This window comes from Petaurus breviceps, unplaced genomic scaffold (genome assembly GCF_028583685.1).
Source record: "Petaurus breviceps papuanus isolate PSGF00001 unplaced genomic scaffold, PetGlider_PUasm1.0 76, whole genome shotgun sequence".
Classification (NCBI taxonomy): domain Eukaryota; kingdom Metazoa; phylum Chordata; class Mammalia; order Diprotodontia; family Petauridae; genus Petaurus; species Petaurus breviceps.
This window is the reverse complement of record NW_027186473.1, coordinates 33,770,768-33,791,975: the sequence shown is the minus strand read 5'-3', so window position 1 is coordinate 33,791,975 and position 21,208 is coordinate 33,770,768. Positions and strand designations below refer to the sequence as shown.

At 33.1% G+C, this 21,208-nt stretch overlaps 1 protein-coding gene across 2 annotated transcripts in view; it reads right to left on the bottom strand.

Annotated features, from left to right (window-relative positions):
* The window catches only part of PCDH10 (protocadherin 10), a 55,902-nt gene that overhangs the window by 25,781 nt on the left and 8,913 nt on the right, over nucleotides 1-21,208 (bottom strand). Inside the window, exons 4-5 of one of the 2 annotated variants that reach the window (XM_069105373.1) lie at nucleotides 14,479-14,784; nucleotides 315-3,584 (exon numbers count right to left, since the gene is read on the bottom strand). In XM_069105373.1, the coding sequence (XP_068961474.1) occupies nucleotides 3,544-3,584; nucleotides 14,479-14,784 (347 nt within the window). In that variant the 3' untranslated portion in view covers nucleotides 315-3,543. Of the gene's footprint in view, nucleotides 1-314; nucleotides 3,585-14,478; nucleotides 14,785-21,208 lie in introns of those variants that run through there. The other variant, XM_069105374.1, reaches the window with a different exon arrangement.

The window sequence follows — 21,208 nt, the reverse complement described above, 5'->3', positions numbered from 1 at the left end:
AGAGAGAGAGAGAGAGAGAGAGAGAGAGAGAGAGAGAGCAAATGAATATATTTCATGGAGTTTTAGATTTGAAAAGAACATGAGAGATAAGTAGTACAATTCTCTCATTCTATAGATGACATAACCTTTGGAAAGAACCCATCGATGAAATGCTATTTTTTTCTTTATATGCAAACATAGTATCAGTCTCTTCTGAGGCCAATCTCTAGAAAACAGAGTTTTAGTTTATATGAAGTTATGGCTCCATAGTTCCATGATCTCTTTGGTATGAGGTTCTCTTTTCAGTGCTAGTGGTTTGAATTGCATTGCTTCCGACACAATTTCAGTCTGTGCTATTCTTACCCGTCTTTCCAATTATCCCCTATAAATATAGAGTGCTATATTAGTTAAGTTCAATGAAACATGCATTAAATGCCTACTACATTCAGATTCTGTGACTCTATGTGTATTTCTCTGTGTGTGTGTTCCCCTAGGGACTGCGTATCTGTCTTCCCACAGCATATATTCCATATAAACTATCTTACTTTTCCAAAGGTTCAGATTCAACCTGTATTCTCCAAAACTATATGCTAAGGAATCAATCATTACTTCTTATTTATTTACATTAAAGTCCTGATAATATTGGTCAGTAATGTGGATTTTGGTCTTGACATCAACTTTATAAAAATGTTACACTATATTTTAGGATGATTTATGATTAATATCAGGGAAGAAGTAAAGGCCGATTTGATTTATTTACAGCTTGTATGCCCCAGACTAAAGGGTAGATGAATAAAGGTGACATTCAATCAACTACACTAACATGAAGAAATAGTAGAGAAAATACTGCCGAGGTTTTATGTAATAGTTTGATATAATATTCCAGAGGTAACAAAGTATAATGAGTCTGGCCATCAAGTCAGTATAACCTGGGTCCAGATCTCCCCTGAAACATCTTGGCTTGGTGGCCCTCAGCAAGTCATTTATCTTCCCAGCACGCCAAAAAAGTTTATTTGTATCAGTCAAGGGAGTTTATACACTGATGAAATAATTCTGGTCCAAATAAAATTACAAGCAATAATATTGTCTTAGCTTTTGTATCTAATATGATATTATTCTTAAAAGTATCTAATGATAAAGAAAATCCTAATTTTATATGAGTGTCACATATATAACATAATGGATGGGAGTACAGAGTAGTGGATAGAAAGTCAGACGGGAAGACTTAGACTCAGGTCCCACCTCTGAAATGTGATTCTTAGCAAATTATTTAACCACTCAGGCAACTCTAAGTAGGTAAGGCATAGACAAGTTGTCAATTTGCATTTAGTTTCCTATACCTTTGAAATCACAGATCCAGGTCTTATCCCTATTTTCTATGAATTATGATGGACAAACACTATATAAAATTGGATCCATATGGAAAATTCTAACTTCTGTTATATCAAAATAAAGAAAGAAGCAAAAATGATGACATAGTCGGCAATTAATAAATTGTTGTCGTTACACGTCTGTAATCAGGGAAACTGTTAAAAGTCTCAGATGTACAACCAAACACTGAGGTCAAACTCCTAATTTCTTGGTAAATAGGAACCTACCCATTAGTGTCATTACCTAAGCACAGGGTATCATGATCTCAAAATGACAAGTACAACAACAACAATAATTATTCTTAGGAGCAAAAGGCTAAACAGAAGCCCAATGCATGATTTGGCTAAGTTTCCCACATATCATTTTGATGTGTTATCAGTTCCTTTTTATAAAGCAGCTATCAATTAAATAAAGAAACTATTAAGGATATTTGTCAATGCAAACATAGTCTACATTTTCTTCACTGATGTTAACTAATTCAAGATATTGGCCGCTTCTGATACACACACACATATATACACACTTGTATATGGATCAAGCCACATATGTGCATCTAAATAAATATGTGTTGATATATATGTAAATTTATACATTTATATTTTAAATATACACATAGATTTCAGGAATGCATAATATATATTTATATATATGTACATACATACATACATATCACTAATTAAATAACAAAATTATATTTTAGTCCATTATTGAAGCCAAAGCTGTGAAAACAGCGATTATTCATTTAAATTACACATCCTGCTTTGAATCCCTATATAAACTTTTAAAGAATTATATATACTTTCTCTCTTTAATCTACATGTCTTTTATAATCTAAACACCTACACATTAATTTTTAATCTACACATCTTTGGAGGCCAAAAGAGTCCTGGGAAATAGCAAAAGGTGGTGAGTAAATAAAATAAAACCCATGTGACAAAATCTTTCAACCTCTGGTCCTCAAATTTTTTTCTCTCTTGTCACCTCATATATATAAAAATAAATGACAAGCAACACCTTTATAGGTATGTATATGCTACTCTGTTGTCTTTAATGCCTATAACTTCACATCAGACTTCAGAAAGGCAACTTTGGTTGTCAGAGGGAGCCCATTAGTATCTCTTCTACATAAACTACAGAGAGCTCAAATAGGACTTGTATTCTGGGTCAAAAAAGTTGTGCAGTGAATACAGAGTTGGGTTTCAAGTTAGGAAGACTCTTCTTCTTGAGTTCAAATCCAGTCTCAGACATTTACTAGCTTTGTGATTCTGACCAAGTCACTTAACCCTGTTTCTCTCAGTTTCCTCATCTGAAAAAATGAACTGGATAGCTTTGTGATCCTGGGCAAGTCACTTAACCCTGTTTGCCTCAGTTTCCTGATCTGCAAAAATGAACTGGAGAAGGAAATGGCAAACTTCTCTAGTATTCCCAAGAAACCCAAGTTGGGTGTACATGATTGAAAAAACAACTAAACAAACTTTGAGAAAGGTTGCATTCACCTTCCACACTATTTTCTATATTTTCCTTCCATTCCATTTATTATCCAATTCATTCACTGTCCTTCAACCCAGAAAGCTTCTTTTGTGTTTCTTGGCCCATGCACCTCTCACAAAGGATTTACATACTGGAGATGTCAATATGTTAAGTATCTAGGATTTCTTTGGCAGTGAGAACTCCTTCCACTAAAGCAGATCCCAACCTATCTTCAACTTAATGAAGAAATCTCAGAGCCTGAGATTCAGGAAGTTGAAATGACTTGCCTATAATCACAAAGCTAAGAAATACCAGATGTAGGATTTGATCTTGGGTCTTCCTGACACTAAGTCTACTCTGCTCACAATGCCTTGTTTCCTCTCCTTACCAGTATATATTACCTAATATGATGCCACACAGATCCCATCACAAATCTGGAAACATCCTTCCATACATACACTTCATACACCCAAAAATAGTCTTGCACAAAAAAGAATTAAGCAATATTTAATAATGTTATGAGACCCAAAAGTATCTCTCCAGCCTGCTATAAAAAAATCTTCATGAAATAATTCATTTGTGGACTCAGAATTCTTCTGTATGACGCATCAAGGACATAATCACCTGGTGTTACTGTTTTCTTTGAATTATCCTTTTATTCACACTTTAATTGAGAATCTTCTTTGGTAAGAGTCATTTGAGGGTCAGAATGTCAATGTGTATTTATTTCCAATATATAAAACAATAAAGAGGATGGAAATGATCTGCAACATAAAATGGGTAATATACAAATATTATTGCATGATAATGTTTAGCATATTAAAATGCAGGGTATGAGAAATGATACCCTTGATATTGAATCTAGAGATGCCTATAAAAGAGAGACATGGACAAACAAAAATGATTAAATATATAAACAATGTTCATCAGTTAAATCTTCTCTCTTTAGTCTATGATTGTGTGCTACCATGCTCGGCATAAATTTGTACCAATCCTTTATCTCTATGGATAAGGGTATGAGTGAAAACATGAAATGAAATGGCCGCTCATATTATTTTTTGGAATAGACAAAGAAAACTAATAAATAAAATGAGACAAAACTATAGCAATCTCTTATTTAGAAAGAGCCATCTTTCTAAATAAGACACACAAGACAGACACACAAACAAAGTAAACAAATTAGGAACGAACTACCAAACTAGGGAATGTGAAAGATCTTTGATTTCTGTGATTTCATCAGCATGAGGAACTTCTGGTATGGAAACTCCATCAATTAACACAGATCCTGTCTATTAAATTAGTTTTCTATCCTGTCTATGAGATTACTTTTCTATGATTCAGTCCGGAGCACCTTGAAGCACAGAGAGGTCAAGGTGCTTGCCCAGAGTGACAGAGCTAGTAACTATGAAAGCCAGTGTTAGAACTCATGTCATCTGCTTCATAGAGCAACCTACATAACATTAGATTTATAGTACAAAAGAAGTAAAAGATGACTAAATGCTACATAACTTTGAAAGAGTTGAGGAATAGAGAACAAAAAAGTAAATCTTTTTTTTTTAGAATGTGAAATAGGTCCCCCAAAGAAAATGTATTGAATTGAATTTTATTAAACAGAAAGAAAAATAATACTGAAGTCATAACAAAGTCAAGAGAATCCTCTGAAGTACTATGATTTAAACTGATTTAAATATTATTGAAGAATCTATGTTCACCATTTCTATCGTTGTTACGCAAAATCTTGATATAAGAAAATGAATTCAGAAGCAGACATAAATAGCAACCAAAAAAGGAAATTTCTACTACTCAGGGATTGTATATAATGAGGAGGAAAGGATAACCTCAGAAATGAATGTACCACCCCATCAGTATGTAATATGCGTTGAGTGATAAGTCTCCTTTTAGGAATCCAAAATAAATGAGAAGAAATGGGGCTGGTAGTTGCATACTCTGTGAGAAAATGTTTACAATTAAATTACTGGAAATTGTGCTGCACAAAATGATGCAATGGATAGTTTCAGAGAAACTTAGATCTGTATCAATTGATATAGAGAGAACTGAGGAGAGCCAGAACAATTTATACAATAACAACAACATGTAAAGACAACTTTGAGTGACTTGTGAACACTAATCAATGTGGTAACCAACTATGATTTTAGAAGGCAAAGAATGAAGGAAATTATATACCCTTGACAGAGAGGTGATGAATTCAAAATGCAAAATGCAACATATTTTGGCCATAGCCAATGTGGGAATTTGTTTTGTGTGAACACACATATTTGTTACAAGGGCTTGGTTAGTCTTTTTTTTTCTTTTAATAAATGGTCTAGTGGTGAGGGGATGCAGAGAAATAGGATGGAGTAGGGAAAGGAGGAAGGAAGGAAGGAAGGAAAGAAGGAAGGAACGAACGAACGAACGAACGAACGAACGAAGGAAGGAAGGAAGGAACGAAGGAAGGAAGGAAGGAACGAAGGAAGGAAGGAAGGAAGGAAGGAACGGGGATAAATGAGGTATCCTTTTAATGCAGAAAGGATAAAAGAATAAAGGCAAGAAAGAAGCATAGTTAAGACAACTATAGGTTAAACATTTATATTAGAAAACCCAGCTGCACATAACAGAGATCTGCTATTTCATGCATAATCCTTTTATTCTCTCTATGGCTAGTAGTACTACTACCACACACACATGAAAATACTCATTTTATCGAGTGTTTGTTAATTTCAGAATAAAAATTAAATGCAAAAAAGTTACTAATGTGTGTATGTATGTGTATGTTTAATATGTTGCTAACTCCTGCAATATAATTAGTTTCCTTTGCAATACTATGAGTTTTGTTTAATGCATTTAAAAATATTATTCTGAGAAGGGATCCATTGTGGATCACCCGACTGTCGAAAGTATTCATAATAATAATTAGAAAAAAAAATTTAGGCTCTCTCTAAGTTAGGTCAAATAGGTTGACAAATAAAAATGAGGTTAATATTCTGTCATCTTAACTGGTGTTTGAAATGATTTCGAAAACTATAAAGGTGGAAAACGTTAATGAAAAGAAAAATTGGTACTTTTCTCCATCAAATAGAAAAGGATTAATTGTATTATTTAACTAGCTAACTTCAAAATATTATCTACAGACATAAAAGGAGGTAATTTTGCATTGGCTAAAACAGAAAAAAGAAAACACTAGTTAATATAATTCAACCTTTCTTTAATAACCTTACAGGAAACTATGGGATTGTGCCTTCCCTAAGATCGTCATTAGCAGCATCAATAATCATTATATAATTCTAAAGATAAGAGAACACAGAGGAGATTGACTGGAAATTATATTGATTCTTCTACTGGTATTTGTCTTCTATAAAAGTAGAATGTGTGAATAATTTTAATTATTTGACTTTTTGTGGTTTAAATTTTGAGTTAAGAGAATTCACTGTAGATAGCATGGCAATTATATTGTTAAGGTCAAATATAATTTGGTTCTGATAAATAAACTTTTTCAAGGAGGAAGATTGTTATTATTACAAATTAGGATACATTCTCACAAAGACTAGAAACAGAACTAAAATTTTAGAAACGTGGAGAAACTATAAGAAAAAAAAGAAAGAACTGAACAAAAAAATATTTTTTAAAAAACTTGAATATTTCCCTTAAAAAAACAAAAGAAAAAAAAGAAGCAGATGTTCAATTAACAAAACATAAGCACATTATACAGAAAACCAGAAACAGTGCCTGGCACAAAGTAAGCTTTTAATAAATAAGCACTTTACAAATTTATTTGAATTGAAATTTCCAAAAGCCCAATGAAATTAATGATTTTTTTTTAAGTAAAGCAATATGATAAAAGGATACAAGACTGCAAAGAGCAGCATTCTATTTTGGATATGATAAGTGGATGACCATCATAAAGCAAATATCATAGCACAACGAATAAATGGCATTAGACAACGTAATTCTCTTTTATATTGGGTACGCTATCAGTATCAGACTCTATCTTATTATGTTCTAAGAACTAAGAATGTAAAAGAAAGGACTCAGAAGAGACACGTAGAACTTAACTAACAATTTGGAAAATAAGATCCATTAAACTATAATAATGATCGGCTTTGAAAAGGGTCTAATATGTTTGCTTTCGGTAAGCTGTAACAGAACAGTGATAGGGAGAGGGGACATAGTGTATAGAAAGAACTATATACTAACTCTGCTCATTATGTGCATGTGAGCTTAAAGTCTTCTCAAGCTTTTGAGAAATTTAAGAGTGGCAGCAGGTTCCCCCTAGTTTGTCTCTTCTAGCCCTATGAATCCATGAAGAAAACAATAGATTTAGAATCTCTCTTTTCACACACACACACACACACAGTTTCACAGCTATTCCTATCCTAACTTCTAAGTTATTTTGATTAAATAAGACATATAGCAGTTGTCTTTTATCAAAGAAACAAAATTCGCTTAGCTTGGGGGCGGCCAGGTAGCACATCGAGTAAGAGCACCTGCTCCAGTGTTGGTATGATCTGGGGATAGAATCCAGGCTCAGACACTTAGCACCCACCCAGAAACACCTGGCTGTGTAACCTTGAGCAAGTTATTTAACCCCAGTTGCTTAGGGGCGGCCAGGTGGCTCAGCGAGTAAGGGTACCGGCTCCAGTGTTGGGATGACCTTGGGATCAAATCCGGGCTCAGACACTCAGCACCACACCCAGAAATAACTGGCCATGTAACCCTGAGCAAGTTACTTAAACCCAATTGCTCTAAAAAAAAAAAATCGCTTAGCTTAGGTTTGGTCAGATCCATCTTACTGCTTAACATAAATTCTTATAAGAAGGTTTGGTTTTGCCTAGGAAATTTTCAAATGTTAAAATAAAATCTGCAAAATTCAGCTATTTCAAGCTGCAAAATTTTGCCAAGAATTACATTTAATTTGACTCGCTTATTTTACATATAATTTCCACAAAGTTTAGAGAAATAAAGAGAGTTGTGTAAGTTCCTGCAGCTCAAAGACATAGGGAATGTTTAAAGCTAGAGAAAACCTAGATCATCTATTTCTATCCCCTTCGTTTCAGAAGTGTGCTCTGACAAAAACAGAAAGTAGAATGATTCTTGTTTCTTAAACTTTGGACACAGCAACTGCACCTAAATTATATTAAATTTTGTCATTGTCAGTGTTGTTGCTGTTGTTTTATTTTGTTTGTTTTTGTTTTTGTTTGGGGTAGCATCATCTCACTATGAACATTTAACAAGTTTATGATCTGCTAAAAACCCTCAGACCTTTTTCATAAAAAAAAAAAGGTGGGTCTCCTTTATCCTATAGTTCTATTATTGAATTTTAACAAAAATTCAGAACTTGATACACATCTCTAATAAAGATTATATTTTTCCAGAGTCACAGAATCTGAAATCTGAGAGCCTCTGAGGATATCAAGTCCCATCATTAGACCAAAATCTTCTCTACAACATCCCCACTGTGGTCATCTAGCATTGTTGCTGTTTTTGTTATCATTCAAAAATTCTCATCTTTTCAATGGACTGAAATTCAGATAGTAAGAGTCCAGGAAAAAAGTTGCTATTATTTTATATTTAATGTTCTGTAGACTATTGAACATGTGGTGGTGGTGGTGGTGATGATGGTGGGAATCATTGCTTTTGTACTTGAATAAAAGCATTAGAATGTGAGCTCATCTTCTATAGGTTTATTGCAAGTATCTCACTTATTACTATAATCATCATTGCTATTATATTCACCACCATTACAATCTTTTAGAATTTAGATGTAACTTTGATCCCTCTATTTTCCACATTCAACTGTTCTCCAACCTATCCTCTTTTGGGTTTTGTTTTGTTTTTTTTGGTTAAACAAGCCAAGACAATTACTTTAATGGGAGTACCAGGTCTAGAATTCAAGTCTTCTGGCTCCCAGTCTACTTTCCTTTCCAGGCTCTCTTTAGTATTGCCTCAAATAAAATATTCTTTACAGTAATTTCCTAAATCTTTGACATCTCACTCTCCTTAGCTTAAGTGAGAGGATTATATACAATTAACACTGTTCCAAATCATTTCTTCACTTTCTTGAATTCTTTCATGTCCAGAATCTATAGGAGTTGAATCAACTCCTATTGATATAGGGGAAAGAACAGTACCTTTGGAATCAGAGATTTCAGGTTTAAATCTCAACTCTGTTATTAGTATCAGTACAATTTTGGGTAAGCCGCTTCATCCTCCTGGTCTTCATCTATAAAAGTTTCCTCATCTTTAAAAGAAGAGAGCTAGACCAAATCATATCTGCTGTCACCTCCATCAGTAAATCCTATCATGCCTGATTGCTTGCTTCTTAAAGGAAAAGTTGCACTTTAAAGGCTATGTGGTTATAACAGGGAAATTTTGGTTCTATATAATTGCAGGAAATCTTATTAATGAAGAGTATTTTATCCAATGTATTCTTTCCAAATTAAATCTTTTGATAATTGCATCCCTGTCCTTAAACTAATACTGCTATATTGTGAAAACATTTCAGTTCCCAAACCACCACATTATTTTGAGTAGTAAAACCTTTTAAACTGTACACTGTACATACATAATCTATATCTTTCAAATTCTTCTGGGTGAAATAAAAATCTTTTTTAAGGAAGATTTTTGTTATCTTGCTCCTTATGTTTCATGTTTGCTATATGGTATATTTAGAGTCATGTTTTATATCCTATGTTTTTACACTGAAATTAAAATTTTATTTTTAAAAGAACAAAGGCAAATATTTGTTTTTATTTTTCCCTTTACTATACAACAGCAAGAAAATAAATCCATGGGAAAAATATAATTCAAATTCACTATACTTTTACAGTGAATCTAATCAATGATCATTTGATTATAAACCTATTTAAATATTGTACATCTAAATCTAAATATTATAAACCCATCTAAATATTTTTGCTTCCTTTACTATTTGAAGGATTAATTTTCACTGTACCTAGATATTAATCATTATGTCCTTGTTTTATGATAATTGGAAAATTATATTGAACTTGAGACCAAAACCCTTTTCATGAATTTCTTATGAGTAGATGGAAAATGATGATTAACGAATTCAAAACCACCCACTAATTGGTCACAAGAAGCAAAACATCACAGTATAGAGTATGCATTCTAAATCTTTTGTCATGTACATAATATATGTATATGTGATATATATAATATATGTGTATATATGTATATATAATTTTCAATAGTTTTAAGGTACCTGACAAAATTTTAAAATATTGCTCTCTTACAGAGAAAATCATGTGCCTAAACACCTAGCTTTTTTTATATAGAGGTGAATTCTGTATGCAAGTACATTTAAATGATAATTTGGATTTACATTTTAGTGCTTTACAAAGGAAAATCAATTTCCTGTAATCAATGAAAGAAAAATTCTTACTACTATACTCAAAACTTTACAATACATATTAATTATAAGTCACAAGTGTCCATTTACAAGTGCTTTTTTAAAGAAGTGGAAAAAAAGTTCTTCTTGTATTACCTTTATAGTAAACTCCTCTGTTAACGTATTTAAAGCCTATTCACAAGCTGGCTCCAATCTTTCTAAAGCCTAGACTTATTTCACATTGGTCTGTATCACACAGTATGTTCCTGAGAATCTTGCAACTTCCTATAAATAGGTTTCCATCATCTACCTCTGTGTCTTTTCTCTTTCCTCACACTAACCTTCTGGAATCCTTTACTCCCTTAAAGACAGCCCAAGGGTTATCTCTTACCTAAGGTTTTTCCTCACCTGCCCTACTGTCAGTGCTTAAGCACACACACACACACACACACACACACACACACACACACACACACACACACACACACACACACAGCTTCTTGAGGGAGAGCAGGAGCTGTTGTGAAATGGAGATAAAGATAAGAGATATAGAAATAGAGGTGCTAATTTTTGTTCCTAACATAAGGCTGGTGAGTATTTAAAAATTTTTTTATGAAAATAAATTGAATAATAGCTTTAATTACAATGTTACACTTGCTAGTTTTAAGACTATGTACATTTTTTTTTTTATTTCTGGATCTGGGATTTCATTGCTACAGTTAAGGAAGATCACTCCACCAATATAGATTGGAACCTTTTCTGCAATTTATTGTTTTAGAGGGCTAATGGAGGGTACTTAGAGGTTAAAGAGCCTTCCCAAAGTCAAACAGTATGCAAGTGTCAGAGGGAATATAACTATGTATTAAAAACATAACCCTAATGATAATTGTGCTCAAGAATTATTTTAGATAAAGGTCATATTATTTTTTATATTCACTCTTCATATTAAACCTGAATAGCAGTAACACTTGAGAGATACATTTGAGTTCTTAGATGGTGCTGAGCAGTAGAACAGAAAGAATTTGGGGTAAATAGGTAACTAAGACTAAGGGTAGATCATGGGAAGTGGGAACAGAGAAAGACGGATGGTGGGGCTCTCTCCTAGTCTGTTGCATGCTCATTACACCCCATATTGTGAAGCCCAGACAATCTGAGGTGCCAAAGTCTGGCTAAGAGATCGACCTGATGTTCTTTTGTGGTGGACAAAAAGAAACTCTTGTCATATTTAATTTACTTCTTCCTAAAAAAAAAAGTGATTGATGTATTTTGGCTTCCAAAATCCTTAGCACCTTTTGCAATTACTAAAATTAAGGCTTCAAAGAGAAAACTGTCATACATGCTTCATGTGCTTATCAATTAAAGAGAAACTAACATTAAGTCAGAAGATGACTTAAAGAATTTCTAAAATTTTAAGGTTTCCTTCATCATCTAAAAAGCATACATGAAATTTAATAAGATTAAGGAAAAAAACTGGTATCATTTGCACAAAGAATTTTACATTCCAACTGATCCAGAGCTAGAATATCTTTGCACCTGTGGTTACCTTCAAAATATGTGGCAAGGACAATTGCTATTCAAAAATATTTCAAAGGATGGTCAAAGGCTATGTATACTTATGATGGAAATTTCCATCATATGTCATGTGAGTTCCCCTCCAAAAACCCTAAAAAATTCTAATCAAATTCTTTAATTCATACATTTAGTGTGAGCACTGGAACACAAAGGAAATAGGATTTTACACTGTCTAGAGGTTTAGTTTATTTTTTTATTATGTCAAATAATATACAAAGACAAGATTTCATTTTGTCCACCACAAGCTACATCCTATGACTGAATTAATATTATAGCATTTCCCTTTTGTATCGTTTGAACTGCCATGGCTTTATCAGGGGTTCTTAATCTGGAATATATAATACTGTTTGTTTTTAATATTTTGTTAACTGTATTTCCATATAACTGGCTTTCTTCATAATTCTATATATTTATTTTGTTTAAAAACATTATTTTGAGAAGATATTAATAAAATTCAATAGATGACTAAATGGGTCCATTTAGGGTCCAAAACCAAAGTTAAGAATCCCCCATCTATATTTATTGTAGTTTAACAAAAGATTAAATAATAGGAAATTACATACTTATAATATACTACTCCGCATAAAAAAATAGGAAAGTCTATGTTTAAATTGCAGATATCTTAATATTGAATAACAAAAGAAAAATGTATTCTAAATTATATTTATGTAACTATGATAATAGACAAAAGAAAGACTGTATCTTCTTAATCTAGGATGAAATTAGAGAAATTAGAAAAGATCATTTGACTCAATGTCTTGAGTCTTTGTGTCTCGAATAACTATTAATATCATCATCATTCATATAAATCTGTTTTATATGCAAATTATTATCAAAATGAATCATTATCTTGCTGGTAAAATTATATATTTCATTACTAAGTCAACAAATAAACTACTAAAAATAAAAAAATCTACAAAATAACATTGTTTGAACTTTAACATTATTTTGAACTTGACTTGTGATTTTATTGGAAACTTCCTTTATAAATTCAACAATTGACTTGAGAAGGGTCATCCAGTCAATACGTGTCAGAGATCATTCAGACTCCATTAAGGCCATGGCCACCCATCCATCCTGCTAAGCTATCTCTAATTGTTGAAATTTCAAATGTTCTAGGGAGCCTATGAAATGAGTAACAGGAATTTATGCAGGGTAGTGAACTGGATTGCAACAACTTAACTATTAATCAAATTTCATATTACTTATATAAGTACAGTTACTTTATTACTATATATTGAGAGACAACACAAAGGTTAAACTTGGCTTGAATTAGTAGTGGTCATTGGGTCCAAACATGCCATGTATTTTGTTAGACTTTCCAAACATGTAATTCTAATAAACAACTGACCATCTGATAAAGACTGGGCTCAGTGACTCTTAGTGAAAAAGCAATGAGAAAGAGACACCCCCTTGACAGTTACAGGGAGACTTCTGGTTTCCCTATCAATGTTCAAATTAGAAGACCCCCATGTCCTTTGCAAGTTCTTTATTTTAGACAGTGGTAAATTTGAAGCATGAAATCTAATAACCTTTTTTGTCTAATTTCATAATAGATTAGGAGGACATCGTTTTCTTTTCCTTTCTCCAAATTCTAAGATTGTTTTTCTTTTTTCCATGTCGTTTGAGCTTTCTCAAAAATAACTTGTTTCTTTAAGAAATCAGCCCTTATATTTCTGGCTTCTGATTATGGGACATCCTTCCAATGGAAGATAATCAGTGACTTCCAAGTAAGAGAATTCTCATGGAGAGAACCTGCTGTTTATGGGGAAAACATCATCACCTTTTCATCAAAGAGTTAAAGGTTTTATCTTCCTCAAGTAATATTTCATGCACACTTGACCAAGACACTTGACTTTCTGCTGACATTTATCCATTAGCTCAAAGGAAGTAATGATATAACCTGCTTTCTTCCTTCTCTGACAATGGATGTTTTTGAGACCAAATGGGTTCTATGTTTAAAGTGATTTGAAATCCTCAGATGAAAGCTGACATTTAAGCACAGGGCATTTTTACTTTCCATGGTCCAACTAGAATATACTACACCTAGAGAATAGTACTTAGAATCACAGAACTGGGTATGATTTGAAAAACATTTCAAAGACAGGAGAACCCTAAGGAATACATTGAGGACTTTCCTATACCCATTCACTTTCAATCACAATACTTCCTAAGTGCTGATTATAATCAGAGACTTGTGTTCACACCAATGCTAAGGAGTTACTTAGGATAGATAAAAATATATCTTTGGAATAGCCTAAAATGCTGCACCTAGAGGATGGATTATTCTTCTGCTACCTCCCCAAAATGACCCAAGGTTACTAATATCATTATAAAAGGATGAAAATAGCTCAATTGTAAGAAAGGAAACAAGAGACACCAAACAATTAAAATGTTGTTAAAAACATTCCTCTACCTTAATTTACTCCTTCAAAAGCATGAGCATAAACAAGCATGAAAGTAATTTCCAAAACAAGTGTGAAAGGCATTTGGAAACCTCTTCTTTGACAAAACTACAAAGTATGCTTCTATGGATGTTACCTTTTGTATGATTCTATGGTATCGTAATATCTGAAACCCATCTTTCTGATCATTTTCTTCTTCAGTGGGACCTGAATATAAGAAGAGTCACTTTTCTCCATTGTCTGAAAAATCTACACTAATTTACTGAGGAGAAAGGAAGGTCAAGCTTTATTTATGAAAAGAGAACATTTTCACATGGCCTTTGACATAGTACTTACTCAAATATGGTGGTTTGTAAGGCGCTCGTGTATTAGACAGCAGTCCATCCAGCTCCTTCCTCTCCAGAGTGCTGTGAAGGGCCTTCTCTTTACCAAAGGTGGAGAAAGACCTCTCTGCCCCAGGCTGGGCTTCTGGTGTTTCAAACACTTCAGTATCTGGCACAGAGTCCATCCCAGGAACATGCAGATTGCTACGGTAATCTGCTGCCTGGCGTCCATCTGAGGGGACAAAGGAAGGCATCCAGCATCGATCCGAGTGGCCCAAAGCTTTACACTCCTCAGTACAATTGGAGAAAAGATCCATGCCTACAAGTAGGAAAAAAGACACAAACTGTAGAGAGGAATTTCAGTATTACCCATGGCCCTGAGAGAGGTGCTGGAAGAAAGGAAGAATCGAGAGGGACTGATAGAGTCAAAATGAACTCTCCAATGAGATGAATGTAACACTACTTGAATTGTAGAATTAAGTGGATCATCACTGAAGTTCACATAGTAATCTATATACAAGAATGAAAAGCAGCTTCTGGTAGGCAGACAACTGAGAAAGAATGGGTCATTTCTTTATGGTATCTGAGAAAAGTAATGGCATTGACACTATTCAGAACAAGCATAGTAGTTATCAGATTTGGGAGGTGAGGTGAGGAATAGAACCCTCATAATACTCTGTGAAATGTCACACTGAAATAACTCAGACGAAAGACCTTTTTTAACTTTTAAATGATGATTATTGAACATTATTTTCTACAATATTTTAATGGTAGGGGGGAAAGAAATTTAAAAGGGAGATCTATTGAGTTTTTTAAAGTATATTCTGAAATGCCGAGGTGGAACAAAATGAATACCCTATAGATAGATTAGGAAAATTAACATGCCTTGGTCAACTGAAATGTCTAAATGAAATTAATTTTCTTAACAGGGGAAAAATCCATTTTTAACATCTACTCAATAACTCTTTAAGAGGTTGTTCTTGATGACACTGTAGTAGTCCCTATTATCACCAACTAATTACAACTCACTACCTGGAAAGAATCCTATAGCAAATTATTGTAATTAGTGACCCTAGGTAGTAAAAGTACAGAGTGACCCAGCTGTAGATCCTATTGACAAATAGGTTATTACTTGTTCTATACCAGCAGCCATTGTTCTAGCCAACCCAATGCTGTTTATTTACAAATACTTTAATGCTATTAAGGTTTCAAATTAAAATGCCATTCCCATTAACTTCCTCTCAATGGCATAACACCAAATAGTTTCTATTTGAGAGTCCAGTAAACACTTAATTAATTAATGGGAAGTGTAAATTGGGGGGTTGGGAATGAAGATTTTGGCCAGGGTCAAGTTTAGAGGGCAGGTACATCAATAGGGGTTGCTATATAGCTAGCAATTATCTTTAGTTAAAAATTAGGCATCTCCCAGACCAGGTGTGGTAAGCTCCTTCCTGCCTTGCCCAAACTATCCCCACTTCCTCCTGAACACAGTTTCATATTCTGTGTCCATGTATAGTTTGTGGTACTTCACCAGGAAAAATTACTATCTGTGTCTCTGACAGTATAGAATACTGTTTATCATTTAACTCCTAATTTGTAATAACAAAGAAAAATCCATTTAAGTTTCTGTTAAGTGTGGACAAGCATTTATGAAATATGTTTAAGAACTCACTTTTAGTTACTAGAATATTATAATTCCTACATAGGGAATAATGAAATATAGTCTATTTTTTTTATGAAAACAAAAAGAAAACTATAAGAAAGTAAAATAAAGGTCTAGTTTAAATGATTACATGATTGTCTTTAATTAATTAGTCAGGTCTTAACAAACCTAAGCTCTTGAGCCATTATTTATTATTATTTAAAATTCTAGCCTATCTTGCATTATAAATTGTTTTATATATGAAATAGGCACTATAGAAAAACTTTTTTTTTCCTCCCAGAAATATAGAACTTTTCGGTATTATCCACAAGTACTCAGGAGATAAGAGCAGTTCTTTAGGTAAATGGTTTTTTAAAAGGAAGAAAATCCAGGGTTCTTATCACATATTAATCTCACTTTATAATGGCTTTTTATTTTAAATTAAGCTATGTACGATACCAAGTCTGCCTCCGACTCTAACATTCCATTGATAATTGGTATGCAGAAGTCTGGAAATAAATTAGTGAGCAGTCAGCTGTTGAGGAATGCAAATGTGAACTGAAGCTTGGATTATAGAAGCAAACTAGAAATAGCATAAAGAAATTCAAAATGTTATAGAAGACCCTTGACAAGCTAAGTCTTTTATACTATTTCTACCAGGAGGAAAGGAAAACAAAGGGGGAGGGGGGAGGAAGGAAATAATTTTAATTAAGAAAATTAAGAGAAGAGGAGTTGGATCTCCCTGGAGTACCTTTATATTCTTCAACTGAAATTCCTATGGAACCTAAGAAAGATCATAAGTCACTTTTTTGGTATACATAGTACTTATGAAAATACCAGTCCTCTTAATATAACTTCTAGCCATCTGGGCAAGACAAAAAACTGCTATTTTAACATATGATCCATAAAAATCAAAAAGAATAGGAAATTATGAGATAAAACTGGTAGTTTTCATTCACAAGGTCACATAAAACATCTATCTCTACTAAGTTAATTATTATAATTAAGTTGATCTCTAACAAAAAGACATTTTACATGTTAACCAAATTCATGTCAAGCTGAGGATATTGTTAATATTTAGCCATGTGGCATAATGGGAAGAGAACCAGTCACAGAGTCTAGAAGACCTACATTCAAACCCAGCCTCTGATTTGTATTATAGGGTGACGATAGGCTAGGCACTTACGCTTTCAATGGCCCAGGCATCTCTTTAGTACTGCAAGTTGCAGAACTATTGAAGATTTGCATGTGTAAATACAACACAGAACACACACACACACACACACACACACACACACCTCTAGACTTCTGTTGTTTTTATTTTCCCAAAGCAAAATAATTTTTAAAATATGTGAAACCAATAGGCTTTTAATCTTGATGATTTTTTTCTCAATGACAATTAAATATTTTTAAATATTTAAATATTTGATATTAGTTACTAATCTCTGCCTTTTTTCCCTGGGCTGCTTTTATATCTTTTCTGAATTTCCTTTTTGAAGGAAAATGAATGTAGCCTCTAGCACATTAAACAGTAATTTAGTAATAAAATGAAATATTACTTGCAATGATATCTGTATAGGTTTTCAATTAGCACCTTTTCCTTTTCTGTGTACTAGTTTTGCTTGCCCATTATTTTCTACACATCTGTATTCTTGTATTTAATATTTTCTTTAGAGGTTGTGCCATTTTTCATCCTTTGCCCTTCATATGCAGGTCTAGATTAACAAAGTTAATTAAGTACCAGTCAGTACTAGTTGAAGAAAATGTTGTCTGTGCACTAAAAAAATATAAAGGAATAGAAAATTTGTTATGTGTGGGTTTGTTTATTTGTGGATAGTGAGGTGGACTTAGAGACAGGATGATTTGAATGCCCCCTCAGACAATAGCCATGCGAACCTGGGAAAATCACTTAAGCTCTGCCTCAGTTTCTTTATCTGTAAAATGATATTATAAGAACCTTTTTCAAAGGTTATTGTGAAGATAAAATAAGAAAAAATATGCAAAGAGCTTTGCATAGGTAATATATAGTAATATGAGTGTTATTTATTACTAACACCACTGTTGTTTTTCTTGTTACAAACAGGTATTACTTTCTGGAAGGAATTTCCAATTACATTTTAAAGTGAATCTATGTAAGCATTCACATTTGTTATAAAAAGTGAATATTCTTGATACCATGGAATGGACCTATGATTCTACCATATATAGTCAAAATCCTTTGCTTCTGCAATGAACAGAGTATTTGGTCAGAGAAAGTAATGTCTAAAAAGCTCCTTGGCCCTTTTTTCCTTTCCTTCTCTTCCTCCCTCCCTCCCTTCCTTCCTTTCTTTCTTTCTTTCTTTCTTTCTTTCTTTCTTTCTTTCTTTCTTTCTTTCTTTCTTTCTTCCTTCCTTCCTTCCTTCCTTCCTTCCTTCCTTTCTTTCTTCCTTCCTTCCTTCCTTTCTTTCTTTTTAAAATTCTGTAGTATTATTCAATATGTGCATCTAACCACTCTAGTATATGGATAGAAATTTCCCTTGACCTTCTAAAATAACCTTTCTTTTGGAAACTCTAAAATTCTGCTATAAGATTAGCTCAAGTGACTATAAATAGACTAGATTGGATGTTTCAATAAGCAGAAAAAAATCCTCTGTTTATTTTTCTTTGAGGAAGTAACAGTCTTTAGAGCACAGCAAGGGAAAGCAAACAATTAGAATGACTGTATAAGCAAAGGCCCCGATTTTTAAGATAAAACTATCTAGACACATTGTAAGTATTTCAGATTTTTTTAATCCAAGTATAAAAACCTAAAAAATCCACTAGAAATTACCAATCTATAGATATGCCAATATTGACTATATTAATTGGCAAACACACACAGTATCATGCTATTTTCTGCCTGTGTATTCTGAATATACATTATTTATACACAGGTTTACTAGGTACTGTTATAGAGTGTTGACAAATGGATAATTAATACTCTAATACTTAAAAATCATTTTTCTTAAATGCAAACCCAAATAAAAAACCCAGGAGGAAAAGAAAATTTAATTTGATACTTGCTACTTAATTCTTATCCATATCTTCAGTATGTCAAAACCAGATGAGGTGACATACCAGAAATACATTGATTTTTTTCAAAATTTTGGTCATTTTGAAAAAAAAGATTTCAGAATATATCTCTTCCCTTAAATCTGTTTTCCTAGATATTTATTTTTCCCCATTCAGAAATAATTTCTACCAAAATACATGACAGCTGATGTGATAGACTGCCTGTTTTGCAAAGATATATTTAGACAAAATTTAAAATACCTATTTTTCATCTAAAGAGTAACTCTTAGAAAATCACAACTGAAAATAAATTATAATTTCCAAAATGTGACAATTTCTCTGCAATGTATGCTATTTTCTATTAAATCTAATTTCACAAAATTATGCATATCATTTTTATCATCCAAAGAGGTTTCAGACATACATACATACAATATACAGTTTTTGAATTATTTAAATAAGTAGCAAGAGCATCAACATCTTTCACTTTTCTTGGCCATCTCCAGTTCTATGTTTAGGCATTTTAATTCTTTAAGGCAGATATTAATTGGAAAGCAAATGTAAAAAGAAATTCAAGTTGAAGATGAAAAATCTCTTCCTATTCTACTTTTATAGACATCAACATTAAAATACTTAAAACTTTTTAAGGAAAATGAACTTGTTCTCTTTCTAGATTTAGCTCAAATTACACAATCTAGAAGGAGAATTTTTTCCCTGATTTTTCTCCCAAAACATCATTTTTTAATTTACAAATCTCTTCCTCATATCAATTTGTATCATAGCACTTCTCCAGAAACCAGAAAGCAGCTTTTCCATACAGTGAACAAGATGCAACATGCATTTTCCCCATCACAAGGAAGATGATTTGCCTGCATCCAGATTTTGAAGGGAGTGTGAAAAGGGAAGATGTCTCTGGATCTTAACCTGAATCCTTGTTGTTGTTGTTGTTGTTTTCTCATCTTATATCAGCAATATTCAAATGAAAATAAAACATGTTTTATTTCAAGGAAAGATTTTTAAATTAAATGTTTTATTTGAAACATTAGACATCAAGACAAAGAAACCCTAAACTTTCTTAGTAACTACTTTCATTTAAATTAACTGATTTCAATGCAAAGGGGATGTTCATTTTACCACTGTAAGTAATACCAAAAGCCAATAACCCCTCATGATTTCACATAACAGACATACTTCCAGGAATATCTACCAATATCCTCCCAGTTTCCTGAAAGACAAGTTCTGAAGTTAATGAGTGAAACACGTTGATGGAACTGAAGTTAGAACTCAAAAGGACAAAAGCCTTTTGATAACTGATCATTTGCTAGAATCTTACATTAAATTAGTTGGTCTGAGCCCAGTTGCTCATGCGTCCGTACCTATATGATGACACTGAAAACTACGTATGCCAATATACATCCTTACTTGGGATTGCCATTTCAACATTTTCCCACAAGGTACTGAGAAATATCACATCATTCATCACTTAGCCCACTGCTATACACCACTGGTATAATGCATGATTGATATTAGATACATCCCAGATAAACCAACAATATTGGGGTCTCACTACTCCAGGATGCTTTATTAGCTTTATAAATCAACAAAAGGACTCCTTTCTCCAAGTCATTTGGCATATTTTCTCAAATGACAAGTCACTTCAGAGTACTTTTTAAGATGCATTGAATATCTTAGTGATTTTAAGGACAGTTAATTCGGATTTTCCCTAGTGCTGCTTATGCATGAACCTACCACATTTACCTGGCTCCCCGCCATATCTAAGCAATACATCACTAGCACACTGAAAACCTCGGGAAGCACCTTGACAAGGCTATAGACAGAAAGTGCCACAGAGCAGTGATCAAGCAGAAGAGTTTCCCCACATGGGGCCAGGTGCAGAGGGAAACTGACAAAGCTCATGTGATTCTCTCCACAGCTGCCAGCATGTGTGAAGCTCCTCTGTGCAAAAGATTGGTGATAATCTATGGCTGTGAAGGGCCTCCCTCAGGAGAAGAGAAGGAAAGGAAGGAAACACTCAACAAAGAACATAGATAGATAGATAGATAGATAGATA